Here is a 19,067-nt window from a genome sequence, read left to right as displayed (position 1 = left end):
TCAGTGGTTGTCTATATTAAGGTTTGTCATAAATAGAATTAAGTGTTGACCGTAAGATGCCTCACAAATGGAGCATTTGCTGAATTCCACATGCTTAACATTTTTTTTCCCCTAAGCCAGTTATAAACAGACACACTCAGGTTACAAATGTTTTCCTCTGGACCAGTGAGGATGAGGCCTGTTTTTTTTTTTTGCTGTATATATGGAAGCTGAATGATCCGGTGGCAAAATATGTGAAAATTAAACAAGTAAAAAAAAAATTAAAAAAAATAAATAAAAAGAACATCAAAATAAAAAAAAAATAAGTACAAAAATAAAAAATAATTAAAAAATAAAGGGGAAAAAACAAAGTACAAGAGTATTAGGTACATTCAGAAAACTACTTTAAAAAAAATTAAGAGTAAAAAATAGGTAAAATGCAACTAAATGAATGTTTAAAAAATACAAAAAGCCCATACTCCACGAAAAAAACAAAAGGGGTAAAAACTAAATGTAACAAAAATAAAACAGAAAATAAGTACTGGTAATACAAAAAAAAAATCCCATAAGTATATCTAAATAATAATAATTATAATAATAATAATGTTAAAAAATAAAATAAAATAAAATACATAAAAGGGCATCTGGTCCACTAGTTGATCCGATACAAATGACAAGCAGGAGGCGAAAGGTGGTCCTGCTGTCCAGAATGGCTTTGTTGACCTTGTAAGATGTCCCCAACTTTACTCTCGTGACCAAATAAGGTCGTTTTCATGCACTTGCAAGCCCAAAATTAAACACAGGAGAGCTGAGCTCTGAGATGTCAAAACATTTGCGACGGCTCATTGCGACTCCCTAGAAATGCTTTCCCACAATTTGATCTCTTTGAGAGAAAAATGGAAACAAGGAAACATCCAAATATAGTTTCTAAACTTATACTTGGAGGAAAAATAAATAAATAGCCGTGAGTAGGATAAACTGGCCTCACGCTTCTGCAATACACTTATGTGTAAAACCATCTTATGTTTTAGTAAGCTGTTCTATTGTTTATTTACACAGGAGTCAACATTAGTCAGGTTTCCATCCAAATGTTTCGAAATTTTTATGCGAAATTTGTGAAAATGCGCAAAACGAACATGTGACTTATGCCCGTTTCCATCCGCTTTTCTTTTGCGAATATGCGCCGCGAGATGACGTTTTAGTGACGGAACTTTGGGTTAGTGGGGAGTTCCAGGTGGGAATGTTGGTTTTAACGGACTGAACGGAAGTAGTTTGTCTCGTTGGCTTCCCTCCCACATGTAAGTGAAGTGTGTCGTTACATTGAGATCTGACGTTAATAAAGCCATCTAAAATTGCATTAATGTTTTCTTTTCTTTAATTAATTATAAAAAAATAACTGTGTTTCTTCGCTTCCCCAAACATTTCTTACATTATCATCCGCCATTTATTGTGACTACAAACGTGCGTGTGACGTAGAATCAGTCAAAACGTGTGACGTCACAAAACTGGTTTCAATCGCCAAAATGCGCATTTTCATTTTTTCGATACGCTTCAAAAACCACCCCCACCAAGCGTCAAAAACTTTTTTGCGAATCTTGGGCCTTTTTGCGAATTTCTGGCGTTTCCATTCAGTTTCTTTTTCGCAATTCTTGAAAATTCGAATAAAAATAGGTGGATCGAAACCCACCTAATGACTGCTTGGACAGAGCAGTATTTCGCGATCAGTGCTTGGATAGACTACACTGCTCCCTACTGGTGGATAGGGTATATTACAACACAATCTGTGGATTTTACCTGTCAGTTGTTTAACATTATCCATCCTATAAATTAAACCACCACATAATTGAAGTCAGTTGTATGCACTGATTTGGCCTGTTCAGTAATAACGGAGGACTTGAAGGTTTATGTGGATTTGACAAATGTGGAGATGATTGGACTCCTGTGACGCACGATCTGAATACGACGACTTGTTTGCAAACAAAAAATAAATGACAAGCCTCACAGCAAACATGTTTTGGTTTTAATCAAGTGGAATCTACATACATGGGGAAACAATCAAACAGGAGACAAAAAGGAAGAGATTTTTGTCGATTTCATGTTAATGCGCTAAAATCGCCCTGAGGTTCAATAAAACTGACCACCAAAAACAAAAGTCTCCCAACTAAAGCAAAACGCAATCAACAGCAGCAAGGACAACCAAAAGAAGTAAACTACGTGAATGTAAATTATTCCAGTATTCAATCACTTTAAAGCCACTTTTTTTGGGGGGGATATTTGTGTTGCAAGCTGGTCTCAATCTGAAGCAGAAACATTGAGGGCCTAGAAGAAGACACTTTCGGTCCTGGCTGGTCCACACCGACTGACCTGACACGACTACATCCTCCTCCTCACAATCCTTTAACCCCGATCATCGTGTACAAATCCAACAAAACAGAAAAAAAAAAGTATTAGATTTACTTTCTGCGCTTAATGTCCCCACTTTGGCCTCCAACCCGACGCTGGTGCGCCTTCAAATCTCACCCGTTGGTTCCTTTTTCTGATTGGTCCCGAGACCCGCGCGTCAAACCGGCGGCCTGCGGCCCTCCCAATAGCGCCGGTAGATCTCCTGGAACATGTCCTTGCATCGCAGCTTGGCGTCGAGACGCGAGCAGATGAGGAAGGAGCCGCCCATCTTGCGGTGCAGCGAGTACGTCTCCTCGGGCGGCGGCGTCAGGCGGTGGCGCAGCATGACCGGGATCAGGTTGTGGATGCGTTCCGTGGTCGACTGCGCGCCAAAGTTGAACGTGTCCGGCGACGCGAAGGCCTCGCCCAAGATCATCACCGCGTCCACGTGGGCGTTCTCCATGGCCTGGATGCACAGAGTACATTAGCGAGGTTACTACCATGGTAGATCAAGTGAAATCAACCGACGAGAGATTTATTTTTTAATAATAATATCTAGCGTTTGGTTAAATCATACCTAATATGCAAATAGTCTCGCACAACAGTTTTACTCCCGCTCCCTCCTCCCTCATGTCATACATTATTAAAAAATAAAATTTGAAATAATAGAAATAAAGTGTTTGCTTAGATTTAATTTTATTTTAATGTGACCAATTTTTTAAAACTTTTATTTAATTTCAATTAAATTACTAAATATTTAAACAACAAATTAAATTTGAAAAAGGTAAAAACAAAGTGTGTTTAATTTTTAGTTAAAAACATGTAAATTAAAAATAACTTTAAAATTACAATTCAATTTCAATATGACCGTTTTTTAAAAACTTTTATTTAATTGACTTTAAATTAAATTACTAAATTAATTAAACAACAAATGAAATTCAAAATGGTAAAAACCAAATGTGTTTAATTTTTAATTAAAAATATGTAAATTAAAAATAACTTTAAAATTACAATTCAATTTCAATATGACCGTTTTTTTTAAAACTTTTATTTAATTGACTTTAAATTAAATTACTAAATTAATTAAACAACAAATGAAATTCAAAATGGTAAAAACCAAATGTGTTTAATTTTTAATTAAAAATATGTAAATTAAAAATAACTTTAAAATTACAATTCAATTTCAATATGACCGTTTTTTAAAAACTTTTATTTAATTGACTTTAAATTAAATTACTAAATTAACTAAACAACAAATGAAATTCAAAATGGTAAAAACCAAATGTGTTTAATTTTTAATTAAAAATATGTAAATTAAAAATAACTTAAAATTACAATTCAATTAATAAAAAAAATTAATAAAGTGTCTGTGTTTAATTTCGAACGGTGATGTTATTTTCCTTTCAGGTCAAATTAGTATTGTTATGGCCAATATTGATTAAAATGTAATCTAATTAACCAATTAATTAATTAATATTAAAAATGTATTTATCATTTTAAAAATATAGTTTGCTGCGTGTGTGCTTAATTTTTCATTTTCATTTAATTCAATCACCTTTTTCAAAATGTTGAAAAAAAAAGGTAAGAAATATTGACAAAAATAAAAACTGCAAAAAAAAGTGTTTATGCATGCATGCGCGTTTTTACCTTTGACTCATAACCGGTGAGGAACTTCATTTCGATGGATTTCTTCAGAACTCCTTCTCGGTCGCCCTCAGCGGCGGAGTGGATGACCTGCCATCACGAAAGGTGACGTCACCGATGACCCCATTTTTTTTTTTTAATTCTTCGCATATCCGACTAGACTTACTTCGATGTAGACGTCAGTGAAATGCTGATCGAATCCTCTGGTGGCGCCAAAGTCCAGCAGCGCCACCTGTACACACACACGGGCTTACTGTCTTTGTCCTAGTCAGAAGGGTGGTACTTTTGACTTTTTTTTTTTTAAGTCTTACCTTGTGCGCCTGCGGATCGTACAGGAAGTTGGACCAGTTTGGGTCGGTCTGCATGAAGCGGAACTCAAACAGCTCTCTAAGGCACAGCTTCAGGATGTTCTCACAGATCTGAACAACAAAACAACATCACATCTGAGCAAATAAAAATAAGCAGTTCCTTCTCTCTCCACCAGAGGGCGTCATATGCTTTCTCCCGACCGTGTTCTTGAGTTCCTGCTGGAGGCCCTCAGCCTGGTCCAGGGGGAAGCCCGCCACCAGCTCCGTGGTGAACACGTGGCGGCTGCTCAGCTCCTCTATCACCTCCGGGACGTAGAAGAACGGGTGGTCCTTCAGCAACTCCCTTTGCCATTAACACATACGCGGTCAAATCGATGCTAACTCATGTTAGCCTGTCTATGAGGGTTTGCATTATATGTTAGCACAATGTTTTCCTTTGGCTCTGGAATGTGTCCTTCATGATAAACGGGGGATCGCTGAATGTATTTTTTTTTTTCAAACAATTAAAAGGAGATATGTAAAAGGCTGACCTAAATTTCTTGGCACATTGAGCCTCTCTGACGTAGTCGCACTCGAGCGCCAACTCTCTCCTCATCACGTCTATCATGTGCTCTGGAAACAGACCTAGAAAAAAAACACACACTATGAAAAAAGTATAACAAAACATAACAACTGCTTTGCAGATCCACGTGTGTGTGTGTGTACCGTCAGGCAGAGCGTTGCTCATGCTCAGCACGGTTATCAGATTGTTGACGTCGCTGTTGATACTTTGCGCCACACCGGGATACTAAGCAGGACAGGAATCACAATAACAACACAAAAAAAAAGACCACTATTTATAGCAGCTGGCCACGAGAGATGTTAAAGACAAAAAAAAAAAAAAAACAATGAAAAAGATGTGAAAATGGTGCAAAAAGTAAGTTGAACCTGGATTTTCATGGCCACCTCCCTGCCGTCCTTGAGCCTGGCCAAGTGGACTTGCCCGATGGAGGCGGCGGCGAAAGGACGCTCCTCGAAGGACTCCAGCTTATCTCTCCAGTTTGGCCCCAGGTCGCTGTTCAGCGCTTTCTGAACACAAGCGGACGCGGCGCCGTTGGATAGCGCCGCAACTGGCAACCTCCAAACGTTTCCAATACATGCAGGTGAGGTCAGGTTGTTACCGTCATCTGCTTGATGGGCATGAAGTCGGCGCTCTGACGCACGCGCTCGAGTATCTTGGCCAGCTGCGGGTTGATGAAGGCATCGTCTGAAACAACGGGAAATATTTTCAAAATAAAATCAAGATTAACTAGGATTTATTGCGAACATGGCGGCGTAAGTTAAATGGCAGCTCACTATTTGGCAAGCAACAGGTCACTGTTGTTATGAAATGAGACAAAGCCAATCAACGCTGTAGTCATTTATAAAATCTTTTTTTTTTTTTTATCATTTATCATTTATAAAATCTTAATGAGAGTCCCGTTACTACAAAGTGAAACCAAACTTGGAATAATAATAAGAAAAAAGAAAAAAAATCTATTCACTTAGAAATTTAAAAAAAAAAAGGAAAAAAATATATCAACCAGACTGCAATTTAAAATCAAACACAAACAAATATGAATAAAAAAATACAATAAAATTTACAAACAAAAAGCACATACAAAAAAATATTAAATAAATGTTTTTAAATACATAAAAATGCTAAAAAAAAAACATAAGAATTTTTATTCATTTTAAAGCTACTACACAAAAAATCTGAATAAATTAATAGAAAATATCATTAAAACAAATTATATAAACATAAATGCGCAAACAAGTTAATACAAAATTTAATTATTAAAAAAATCGATATAAAATCTAAATAAAAGTACATAAAATACAAAAATGTAAAACTATAAATATATCTAAATATAAAAATTACAATAAACAACATCTAAACCGGTACACAAAAAGGTGCATTGTAAAATCCATTTAATGAATATAATTACAAAAAACTACAATAAAAAATCCAAATAAATATTAAATAAAATATATATATAAAATATATAATAAATAAATATGAAAAAAAAGTCTATATAGTACTAAAAAGCAACTTTTACTAATATAAATATGAAAAAAAAAACTCTAACTATAACCCTATACAGGAAAACAGCAACATCATCAAAAGTCATTTCGGGTTGTGTTTGGATAACGTCATAAAACTTCGCCATGTCATTTTGTCTTAATTACACAACATCACCATAAAGATAAAACAGCAGGTGTCGCCTTGAAGAGCAAACATCAAGAGCGCCTAAAAACAGCCCAGCGGCGCATATTGTCACTTTTAAAATAGACTCGCGCCCTTTCAGCTTTTTTTTTCTTTTGACATTTAAGTGACTTGCGTTGTCTTTGTGCGCTCATATCACACCTTGAACATTTTCGTGTTGATTGACACGCGGTCGGTCATCCAGAATTGTGCTGATACTCGATCTAACATCTCCCCCCTTGTTCGATAAACTTTTGCGACGTTGTCATATTTGCGAGGAAGACAGAAGGACGGATGGACGGACGGGCCAAGGTCACGGTCGGCAGTATTCCAGCAACATAAATCACCAAAAGCGCAACTGGATCCTGCTGACGGCTTGTTTACGGCCTGCACGTCCTACCTCCACCTGTTGCGTAACGTGACACAGGCGTGTGCGGCAGCGCCAGCATAACCAACAGCATGACTTGCATCTTGTTTGGATTTGGAATTTCGACAGCAAAACATTGGACACGAATTAAAAATATCAATGTGGAAGTGACATGTAGATAACTTGAGAGTCACTGTAAAGTGAATGGAGAGATTTGTTTCTTGATAGTAGATACTTTCGGAATTTCTGATTTTTAGAGAGCGCCTCGTTGTTGGCAGTGAGTGTGCGCAGATAGTGGAGAAAGACAGAGGGGGAAAAAGACAAATTCCCGTGGTCATTTGATTATTTTTGAAAATTGTTCAGCCCAGATTTATGTATCATTTCATCTGTGGAAATAATTACACTCAATGCCTGTAGGTGGAGCTCATGAGCAAGCTCGTTTCCCATCCCATTAAAAAAAAAAATCAGCTTTAAACATCTCGTTATCTTTCGTCCCTGCATTCGTGCCGTTTCACCTTGAATGCTGAGCATCTGCCCGAGCTTGAGCGCGGCCCCTCGCACTTTGCACAAAGTCCTCACGATGCGTTCGGCGTTGGCCTCGGACAAGAAGGGACTCGAGTCCAGCACGGCCTTTTTATTCTCTCCTGCACACGCACACACACAAAAGATTTTAAAATGGAAAAAAAATAAAAAATAAAAAACGTTTTTATTAACATGCCAGTGGGTCAACAGGGTGTGTGGTGTTACGGGGGGTTTAACGCAAGTAGCCTGCCTGGATTACCGACAAAGACGTGTGTGTGTGTGTGTGTGTGTGTGTGTGTGTGTGTGTGTGTGTGTGCGTGTGTGTGCGTGTGTGTGTGTGTGTGTGTGTGTGCAAATAAGCGGATCACTGTGGCGTGATGAGGCGTCTGTTTATTTGGGGAGTGTAGTAGCAGCGTGTGCCTGCCTGTCTGCAAACAATAACAGGCATGAAGGAATGTCCACTCCGCTTTTTTTTTTTCTTCTGCTACATAAACAAACACAGCTTTCACTGCGCACTCATCCAAGTCACTTCAATAAATACACGTATGACGTTTCCGTTTGGAACGAAAGATGCAAGAATGCGTGAGCGTGCGCGCTACCTGCCGCGTCGTTATGCCGGATGGACTTCTTGGCGACCTCCGCCAGGGCTCCGATACCCAGACCGACGGCCAAACCTGGTGACAAACGCATTCTCGCATTAGTGGGGTTTATGCGCTTAGAGCAGCGTCCAGTTAAGAGCGCAGGACGTGAGGGTTACTGTAAATGATTTCAACAAAATGTATAGTAAATAGAAATGAGCCAACTATATGGATGGGAAATAAAATTGGCGAAATATATGTATTAACTCATAAATCCATAAAATAAAATAAAAGTGTGAATTCGGGGCATCAGGCGATTACAATTTTTTAATCGTAATTAATCGCATGACTTCACTAGTTAACTCATGATTATATCACAACCTTTATATCTGTTCTTAATGTACAATAAAAAAAAAAAAATCTAGGTTTTCATACTCTTGTTAACAAAAGTGGGGGGAAAAAAATGTTAAACTAATAGAAATAGTTCAAATGAATTTTTGACGTTTATAGTCGTCAATGGCAGTGAAAGAGTTCAAGAATAAACAATACTTACAATACAAAAAGTAAAAACAAATAGCATTTTTATCAACAATATACAGTATTTTAAAATAAGATAAAATAAACAAACTCAAATATTTATGAACCAAAATAATAAATACGTTACAAAAATAATAAAACCTAAATAAATAAAAACTACTGAAAAATAATTAACTATTTAAACAAAATTCTAACACAAACAAAATTTACATTTTGGCTCATATAGCAAGATCATTCCCCCCCCAAAAAATCTGAAAATTTTAGAGGTAAAACCACATTTAAAATGTTTTCATACTACTGCAATTATTTAAATCAAGGTGTGAGAATTCAACAAATTCCTACTCATTTTCAAGTCAGTTAAGATCTTTTTTTTTTCCCCTGAAAAAAAACCCACATAACAATCTTGAATTCATTAGCTTAGCATAGGCTTAACCTTGTACAACGACAATGACTTATTCCGGGGGCAGGCGATTCGAAATGTACCAGGGAAAATATATATATTTTAAAGACTTTTTTACTAACAGATCCTCCCCTGAGGCTTTATTTTTCTGGCTTTGCGTTATTTGCTGTGGCGAGCTGCGATAGCCTGGTTTTGAGAGACAACTTGGGGGCTGCGCAACTCATCCGAGGCTGCTCTCTGGGTTACATAACAGCGCGATTACATCATCACACCACAAATCTGCAAGGCAACAAAACAGCGGGAGGAAAAAGACGACGTCGTTCGTCCTTGCCGGCGCAAAACACAATTTATGTGCCATAATGTTCTCGCTGTGCAATCCTGCTGACAACAAATGTCACTTTTATAACTGGAAGTCGTCCCAAAAAAAACTTTTTTTTTTTTTTTTTTTGTAAAGCACTTTTAGTTGTTTCTTTGCATGATAAGGTGCTACATAAATAAAGTTGACTTGATGGTTGACTCGGGAAGACTCTGAAAGCACACTGCTTTTGTTTTTAAACCAGTTTGCTTCAGGACGTTCATTTTTTGATGAGAGTTTTTTTTGTTTTTTGTTTTTTTGTTTTTTTTTGGGCGGGGGGCGTCAGGACAATTTAAAATTTTCAATTATTTTTTTTTTCCAAGGACAGAGAGGTGCTGGCTAGCTTACACTACCTAGGCTAATTTAGAGTGCCTCGTTGTCAGCTGTGTGTGCATACACAAAACAAGAGCGAGGAGGGGGGATTTTTTATTTTTTTTATTTATTTTTTTTTTACGTCCGACTTGGCAGCCACTAGCTGGTGGGTGGACAGGAACAGGTGCTTCAGAAAAGGTCATTTTAACTCTTTGACTGCCAAAAACGTTAAATAACGTTTAGTAAAATCCTATGGAGGAGTGCCAAAGACGTTAAAAGACGTTTTTTTTTTCAAAACAGAGGTGAAACTAACCATTTTCTATTGTTGATTACTGAAAAACTGAATAAGGTAGATACAAACTTTTTTTTTCTGATGAAAGATGAGAGTCCAATCTTTCATTTGGTAGTATGTGTGTTTCCATAGTCCAAACACATAATTTTCTGTGGACCTTGAAAGATCAGTCAAAAATGCTTAAATCGGCTGGCACCCACGGCATCCCTTTTCTGAAAACGTCTGGCAGTCAAAGAGTTAATTTGAAATTGTCAACTAATTGGTACGAATTAGACAATCTCACAGTTTGACCCTGGGCCGGATGAACTGTACTTCCATTATTTTGCCTTTCGGTGGTGTCTTTGCAATCGGGCTGAAAGCCTCGCTTGTTTTGTTCCGTCTAAATTTGGCTTTGTCCTGCCCTCCAGTCTGACTCATGTGTCCTATGCGCGCATTGTCATCTCTCTTGTGCAACCTTTCCACCTGACTCTGAATCTCAAAAGGAGCGCACAGCTTCGGACTCCTGTGCAGGACAGCAAGAGACTTCAGATGCAGTCATATTCATATTTTGTTGCATGGAAAGTCATTAATCAGATACGGAATACAAACGTCACACATTTTTGCCAGCCATGAACTCTGTGACCCTGCGACAGTGGGGGTGAGTGGCTTGAGTTCTGCGGAATGGGTTTAATGTTACAGGCCGGAACTTTACAACTGCTACATTTATTGGGCTACGAGATTATTTAAAAACAATAATAACAACAATAAACAAGTTTAAAATATAGCTTGCTACTATTCAAGCTAAGCTAGCGTTAATGGTTCTCGTATTGACTTCAAAAGGAGACAAACTTTTATTCGAGAGGAGTTTGAAACTGCGCAGTCCAAAAAGGGATGCCGATGTTTGCCCGTGTGTTTATTTGTCATTTTTGGGGGGGGACAAAAAAAGGGGCGCAAAAAAAACAGCATTACCTCCAAAGTTGGCGAGCCTGCTCAGACGGGTAACAGGTACTTTCCTCTCGCGGGCTCTTTCGCTCAACTAAAAGCAACAACAAATGTTCAAATAATAGTAAATAGCAAATAATTATGGAAAAAAAATCAATGTTAAAAAAAATGGTAAATAGCAAATAATTATGAAAAAAAATCAATGTTAAAAAAAATGGTAAATAGCAAATAAATCTGAAAAAGTGTTCAACAAAAAAATGTTCAAACAAAGGTAAAAAGCAAATAATCATGAAAAAAAATCAATGTTCAAAACAATGGTAAATAGCAAATAATTATGAAAAATGCTAAACAAAAAATGTTCAAACAATGGTAAATAGCAAATAATTATGAAAAAAATGTTCAACAAAAAATGTGCATTAATGGTAAATAGCAAATGAATCTGAAAAAGTGTTCAACAAAAAAATGTTCAAACAATGGTAAAAAGCAAATAATTATGAAAAAGAATCAATGTTCAAAACAATGGTAAATAGCAAATAATTATGAAAAATGCTAAACAAAAAATGTTCAAACAATGGTAAATAGCAAATAATTATGAAAAAAAATCAATGTTAAAAAAAAAATGGTAAATAGCAAATGATTATGAAAAAAAGTTTAAATAAATGGTAAATAGAAAATAATTCTGAAAAAAATGTTCAACAAAAACGTTCAAATAATGGTAAATATCAAATAATTATGACAAAAATGAATGTTCAAATAATGGTAAATATCAAATAATTATGAAAAATGTTCAACAATTTTTTTTCAAATAATGGTAAATAGCAAATAATTATGAAGAAAGATAAAAACAACTGAAAACAGTAAATGCTAAATAAAAACAATGCTAAACATAGAGTGCATAATAGAATACATAACACTACTAATAATAATCATCATAATAATAGTCATAATAATAGTCATAATAATAGCGATAAAGCGCATGTACAAGAAAACTCACCATCTGCTTGTGCGGCTTCACATCATCTCGCTTGCTTTCCCGGGCCTTCTCTAGGTCTTCGGCCGTCAGCTCGCTCACCGACGACGACGGCTCCTGGTGGTAGCACCGCCGGCCGCACGCCTGGAGCCAAGCGCCTCTGTTCATCAGCAGGTGCTGATGGCGGACATCGGTGTGGTACCATCGGTTACCGAACTCTCGCGAAGGATCCTTGTAGCCGGCGAACGGCGAGCTCTTCGTCCCACTTAACGGACTCTGATCGGACTCTCCCTCGTTAGCGCCTGCCCGCTGCTCGGCCACGAATTCGTCGTACTCGCTGAACTCGGACGACGGGAAGTCGTCCTTAGGAAACTCAGATTCAGAGGAGGCTTGCTGCTGACTCAGCTCCTTATTTTGAAACATTTAAACATGTTAGGAATCACAGCAGGACTCCATTTTGGAATGTTGAGACAAAACTCTTACCTGTGCTTTCGTCACCACCATGGCGATGCCTTGCTCAGCGGCTGATTGGAAGTTTTGGACAGCAGCACCGACACCAGGAAGGCCGCCTATTTAGCAGAAGACATTTTTGTTTGTATATATCCAATACTTGAATAACATTTAAAGTATTAATTGCAGACATTTGAAGACATTAAGGCCAATTTAAGCAGCAATTTAAACAGAGCAAAAACTTTGGCTTATTATTATTATTATTAATAGCAATTAGCGTTATTGGCAATTAAAGCTAAGCTCTCGTTATCAGTCCTAAAAAGTTTTTGTAAACTTTGAGTAATGTAGCATTTTCAGCAACAATTAATACTAATTCTAGCGCCATGATGGTTCCCGTCACACGCTAATGATAGCGCCGTGTTACAAAATTGTGAAAAGGTGCTCAATTTTGTACAGTATAACATCGGAGAAACGTATTTAGCTATATTCACTTGTAGTTAAGCCATATTTAGCAGTCCTGTCGAAAAAACTGTATCACACTTAGGCTAATGTAGCATACTTACCAATTAAATGCTAATGTTAACGCCATTAGCAGCTACAAGGGGCTTCGTTTTGCATAAACCATTAAGGCTAAGCTATTGTTATAGGTCTTGTCAAAAAAGGGTGTTTTTTTTAGCCTTTAGATAATATAGCATTTTTAGCTATTTACATACATTTATTTGTACTTGCTTTTATTTGTCTGTTCTCAATTGCCTTACCTAGTTAAACAAACGAATAAACAAACAGACAAAATCTAAAGCTAAGCTACATTTATCAGCCCTGTTTTGTATGAGCTTAAGTCAATGTAGCGTACTTGGCAACAATTAAATGCTAATGTTAGCATCGTTAGCAGCTAAGTTGCGCTCCATTTTGTATCAAAGTTAGCTTATGACACATTGCGACCAAATAAACCTTAACTATTTTATCCTGTCCTGTCACAAAAGGCGTTAAATGGAGCTAATTTTTGTATCAATTCTCATTCAGGCATATGTAGCGTACTTAGCAACAATTAAGCTAATGTTAGGAGCGTTAGCAGCTGCCTGGACCTCCATTTTGTCCACACGCACTCACCTGTGCCTCCGCGGAGGGCGTTGCCCTGCGTCTCCACGACGGCCTGGCTCAGCTTAGCCAAGCCTCGCATCAGCATCATCATGTCGCCCGCCATGACGGACCCGCTACAGAACAACAACACCACAAAGTGTGCGTTAAAAGGAGACGTTAGGAGGAAGAAACCCTGGCACGTATGCGTACTTGCTCCTGCCTCTCTGGGCAACCACTTCACTGCTTAAAATACTCTCTGACCGTACCCTCACCCACGCATTTGACAAGAGGTGGAAGGAATGCTGTTGAAAGTCGGACAGCCACATTGTTTTCCCGATCGAGGCTTGACCGCTAAACATAGCGCACGGTCCCCCACACCCCCTTGTTGATGTTCTAAATAGCAGCGCTTAGCGGTCAGGGCCTTCTGTGCTGGCCAGAACACCATCAATTGCACTGACCTACAATATTTGTTCCTTAAAATTGGATTCATTTGTTCCCAATAGTCTATTGTCATCATTTTATAGCGTTTTTCATGTTTGCACTGCATTTTCAGCACGGTTCAGTCGTTTTTATCCAAATACATTTCACCCTCTTTGTGTTGCCATGTCAATCAAATCTGCACATGGCCTTCAGAAGCAGGAGTTTATTTGACCAATCAGATTTATCCCCCTGGGTTATCATAATTGTTTCCTGTCCTCTGATTGGTTAGTCAGAGCAAAATGGTTACAGGCCAGTTCAAATAGTAAAACTTGTCAGGACTCAGTAGCATTTGAATATGGTATATACCTTCTAGTGAGTAAGATGTATTTTGTCTACATTTTTTGTTTTTGTCATGTTATTAAAAAAAATATGTAGTGGTTCTTTAAGATATGAGTTTCAATTGCTCCATTACCATGCTCTTAACTTAAAACGCTTGGATCTCAAATCATCTTCCTTACCAAAATAAATGGAAATTACATTAATCCAATACAGCCTGATTTCTACTATTAATTTTTTTTTTTTTTAATTTATTGTTAAGAAAATATTTTTGACACACTTGTTCAATAATCAGTTAAAATGATGGATTGATGGAGATGTTTTTATCGCTCGTGGACACACCTGGGCAACACCTACATTCCTCAGCTACACTGCGCTCGTGTGTGTGTCAGCTGTGACAACATGCTGAAACATGGCTTTGTTGGGGGGGGGATTTCGAATCATGCGCGCAAACACACACACACACACACACACACACACACAACTCACAGGGAGACATAAATGTGCACAGTAGATACACACATGCAAACCAACAGATTTTTATACTGGTTAAATGGATTGGCACCGACTTGTTATTGTGCAACAGCAGAAGATTGCGAAATCAGTCAAACCTCCAACGGCAACAACAAAAACAATTCCTAAAGCCTCCAGCTAATTCATTCAAATGTGGCCTCGTCTCAACACGGCGACCTAATTTAAAGCTACATGCTAAATACAACGGCATTCTGTCAAAATGGAGGACAAGAGTGTCAAGCGTCGTCGAGCGCTTGGACCTCATGACCAAAACAATAATAGAGGACGGCTTCGTTGTTTACGTTTGTAACATGAACTTTTGGGTCAAGGCTAATCAAAAGGGACCTCCCTCATCACCCATTGGCAGTTGTCAGGAGGCGGTAGAAGGCTAACCAGGAAGTAGGTTTGGGCATGTAAATAAAGCAATATTTTGTAATCAACTGCAAATTAATCTGTTTTTAATCATTTAGAGACATATTCAAGCTGGAAGTAACATTATGCAATACTGTATTATAATTTTTTTGTTTGTTTTTATTAATTATTAAACGATACATAACCGACTGCGTGTAATTCTTTTTTTAATTAAAAAAATAAATAAATTTGGGGTCAGAATTGGGCTAACTGTAATAATCTTTAAATTTAAATTATTAATTTTTTTTTTTTATAAATCAATGTATCTATGTCATCAAAATAATATAATAAATTAAGTGCAGCACTAAACATTTGTGTGTATGTGCTTCTTTATGATATGAGTCACACGATTGAGCAAAAATGTGGTTCTTACTGGTGGTTCTTTATTAAAAATTGTTTTAAATTTTTGGGCTTGTTGGCTCTCCAAGAGTTGGGTAGTGTAATTCACAAAATGTACCAAGTTTGCTACCAAAAAAATTTCACTCACTCCCGCCCGCTTCCTTAAAAAAAAAAAAAAAAAAAACACCACTGCCAATGAGGAACTACTGTCGCAAAATATGAACCAATTTCCCGTGTGCCACTTCCAGCATTAAACAAAACAAACACCAAAAAATTGAGAACAATTACTGGAGAAGTAAAAGGTGGGGATCCAAAACAAGCACTGATTGAACTGGTACTATTGTACTAATGTGTGTTTGTGTGTTTGTGTGTTTGTGTGTGAATGTCAAACAAAAACATACGGGTAAGCCTCAGCTGTTGTCTGGTCAGGACTCTTCGGCACTGCGAGTCCTACACACTCACATGCACTCAGTTTGGTCACGCTAATAAAAATAGGACACAGTCGACATGTGTGAACATACTGGACGGGAAGTGTTATCGTCACATTCTAAATTAAGGAAAGGCAGAATCATACCTGAGTAAACAAGTCTTTTTATTTATTTTTTTGTATTTTAATAGCATTAATTTATTGTTATCATCATCATAATAATACATCAACGTAACTATAGTGTAGTCTTTGTTTAGAGCTCTGTTTAATGTTAACGTTCAAAAGGTTAAAATTCATAAGGACATACTCCGTCCTTGTTGCTCAGTAAGCTATAGCTAAGCTAGCAAGTCACAATGATATCTTAAAACGGAAGAGACTCGCCTTCCACACGGTAATCTGTGCATTGAGTTGCAACTCTAAAGTTTTGCTGCAAACACTCCACCAGGGAAGTTTGTATGTGCAGAGAAAAATAAATCATGCTTAAATTCAGTGTGAAATCTTCATGTTTTTGCCATTGCTAAGCTAATGCTGCTAGGCCAATGTCAAAATTCTGACCAATGCAAAACACCAAAAATGAATTCGATTTAACTAAATAATCTAACGAATAACTCTTCATTCAAATATACTACAATTCTAGAGGCTTACTGTGTATTTTATCGACATGTTTTGTTGTTGAGGCAGAGCGCAGATAACTGACCTGGCCACTGTCAAAACAACAATAAATGATAAGATAAATCAAACATTAGCAAGATGGTGATTAGTAGACGGGCTTATTGATAAAAAATAAAAAATAAAAGAAGGAGGTCATAAACAAAACATATAGGTCAAACAAGAGTCTAGATTTCAATTTAAACTTTGTGTGTTGCAACTTTAAAAATGATTAGGAATTTTTGTATAACTTTACAAAACGTGGATACTTTCAACATTAGCATAAAAGCTGCACCTTCAAAATAAAAATTACTTTCATTCAGCTACTGAGTCCACTTATTGCACATCAATTCCATTTCTAAACTGTGCACTACACATGTAGCCATTTTTAAATGTCCACTTATGTATATGAATCATAATAATCATAGTAAAAAACTTTATTGAAAATGACATTGACCCCCCCTTCCAAACAAACATTACATCATGTTTACCTAACTCCTGAGTCCAGTTATATGTATGGAATTAGGAAGGCCTAAGTAGCAAAATGTGTGTTAAATGTATCCAACTCTAAACCAAAATGAAGTCCAAAATTTAGAAAGTTTCCTCAGTAGCAATAAAGCTGCTCCTTCAAAACAAACATGAACTCCTTTTGAGTTCACTTAACCCATAAAATGTGTTTTGAATTTGGCAAAGTACAAGTATCTTAATAGAAGTGTTACTGTTAATGGGTCTATTTAACTTGTGCCACCTTAAAAATGTTTTTTAAAAAAACAATTCTATACCTTAATTATTGATAAGACACGAGAGAAAGTTGACCTTTCAAACAAACATTTAGCCATCTCAAATGCATATTAAATCAGTTTTTATTAACTTAGTACGACATACGTAGCAACATCAAAGTGTCAAATTGGTCTACTGTATTTAACTACCTTCTTGTGTTGACATAAAACAATATAAGCCTAAAACTTTTTGGACAAGACCTCTACTAACGACATTGCCCTTTCAAATAAACATTATGGCACTTTACGTGCATTTAAAAATTATATTTATGAATTTATAACGACATAGGTAAGCAATCATCAAAGTGTTAACTGGCCCATTTAAGCTTCTTGCGTTACCATCCTGCAACTTTATTGACAAGTACAAACACAATCTTAGTTAGCAAACCAACATGACGTCACTTTCATTCAACTACCAGACAAACTCATTGCACATCAATCCTATTGATGAATTTAATAAAACACAAATAGTCGAATTAAAGTGTTCAATTGGGTCCGTTTCGCTCACTATAGCTGCACCACGTTATTGTTGTTACCCAGCTAGCACAGATCGGAGTCGCTTCGGTGGAGCAAAATATGCACTTTGAAACTAACACGAGCAAATTAATGAGGTTTGCACCGTGGGACAATCACAGGGATTAAACACGTCCAATAATGCGTGATAATCTGCGCTCACTCACCAACAAGCGTGCTTCGTTTTCGATTCCCACGACGTCAAACGCGACTCCCACCGATTATTAAAATCTTATTTTTTAAATATGAAGGATAGGTTCATATTGAAAAGCGTTTGCAGGCTTCGTGGGTCGTCGTTCGGTTCCAGCCGACGCGTGTCTCTCCGCCATGAGGTCAAAACTCCTTATTTACCAAACTCCACGCAGACACCAGCACCACAACCCACTTGATGTCCAAGTTCGGGCAACAAGCATACACGAACGCCCCCCTGTGGGCCCCTGGTAGACGCGGGTTATTCCGTCTAAATCCGCGTGGGCTCGTTTTAAGTTTGTCGCACTTTGGCACCGTCGCCCCGCCCCTGCACGGTTGCCATTGGATGCTGTCAGGAGGTGGAGGGTTTAACGAGCTTTCTCATTGGTGCGTCAATGAAACTAATGCGGAAGTGGTTTGTTTACGCCCCCCCCCCATACGACCTAATTATCACAATTATTGCATACTAGTATATATTGTATATTGTTTTTACATTTATAACATTAATATAGCATTAAATTAATAACATTTAGATTGAATATTCACTGTACTAACAAATAGGAGTACAAATTGTATGATTTTGTACTGTATTGCATTGTATTGTTTTTTAAATCGTACATTTATAAATACATTTTTTAGTTAATCACAAAGAAATGCATACAATAAAGATGACAAAAGTGAAAATAGTATTTTCTTTTTACCATTATATTGCATGTAATTAATATTTCTTTCATCACCTTGTGGACAGGATAGGGGTGGATTTGATGGATTTTCTTTGAATATATATTTTTTAATGTCTTTATTTTACCAGGCAGTCCCATTGAGACCAATATCACTATTAAACATTGAATGGAACGTTTGAAATATATTACATTGTAGGATTATTATATCATTGAGAAAATTGTGTAACAAGATTGTACTGTATACTATTTTTAACTGTTAAACAATGCCTATATAACATCACATGATCACGTGATCAAATGATCCCCTGCCTAACCCAACACTGAATTTGACATTAAAAAACATTAATTTGTGGTACACAATGAACAAAATACCAAAAGTAATATAACAGCTTTTTTAATGAGGTATTAAGCAATAAATTAGCATAATGTAAAAGATGTTCATTTAAAAATATTTTGTCAGAAGGCATCTAACATTTACAGTATAATGT

At 36.9% G+C, this 19,067-nt stretch overlaps 1 protein-coding gene across 3 annotated transcripts; it reads right to left on the bottom strand.

Moving 5' to 3' along the window:
* Positions 1-1,977: 1,977 nt before the first annotated feature.
* LOC144039623 (atypical kinase COQ8A, mitochondrial-like) lies at positions 1,978-18,205 on the bottom strand. 3 transcript variants are annotated; one of them, XM_077553171.1, is made up of 17 exons: positions 17,875-18,205; positions 13,352-13,455; positions 12,275-12,360; positions 11,816-12,199; positions 10,849-10,915; positions 8,026-8,100; positions 7,420-7,548; positions 5,474-5,559; positions 5,241-5,381; positions 5,019-5,100; positions 4,844-4,937; positions 4,515-4,656; positions 4,317-4,424; positions 4,172-4,237; positions 4,009-4,095; positions 2,500-2,827; positions 1,978-2,374 (listed from the first exon to the last, which is right to left on the bottom strand). In XM_077553171.1, exons 2-16 carry the CDS (start codon positions 13,443-13,445, stop codon positions 2,540-2,542), a joined length of 1,929 nt encoding a protein of 642 aa, XP_077409297.1. In that variant the 5' UTR covers positions 13,446-13,455; positions 17,875-18,205; the 3' UTR covers positions 1,978-2,374; positions 2,500-2,539. The 3 variants fall into 3 exon arrangements, with proteins under 3 accessions (XP_077409297.1, XP_077409298.1, XP_077409296.1); XM_077553172.1 differs by having other exon boundaries at positions 1,978-2,827; positions 11,816-12,154; XM_077553170.1 differs by having other exon boundaries at positions 1,978-2,827; positions 17,875-18,204.
* Positions 18,206-19,067: the final 862 nt, after the last annotated feature.

The sequence above is a fragment of the Vanacampus margaritifer genome, chromosome 19, assembly GCF_051991255.1.
Source record: "Vanacampus margaritifer isolate UIUO_Vmar chromosome 19, RoL_Vmar_1.0, whole genome shotgun sequence".
In the NCBI taxonomy this organism is placed as follows: domain Eukaryota; kingdom Metazoa; phylum Chordata; class Actinopteri; order Syngnathiformes; family Syngnathidae; genus Vanacampus; species Vanacampus margaritifer.
Note: the sequence above shows the minus strand (reverse complement) of the source record. Positions and strands in the feature narration are given on the sequence as shown.

What these genes read in the sequence shown, in the direction of transcription:
- LOC144039623 (XM_077553171.1), bottom strand. Translation starts at nt 13,445, where the DNA reads ATGGCGGGCGACATGATGATGCTGATGCGAGGCTTGGCTAAGCTGAGC. An exon ending in CGCCCTCCGCGGAGGCACAG is followed by an intron (nt 12,361 to 13,351) that starts GTGAGTGCGTGT and finishes TCTGCTAAATAG; the next exon opens with GCGGCCTTCCTGGTGTCGGT. An exon ending in GCAGATGCTCAGCATTCAAG is followed by an intron (nt 5,560 to 7,419) that starts GTGAAACGGCAC and finishes CCGTTGTTTCAG; the next exon opens with ACGATGCCTTCATCAACCCG.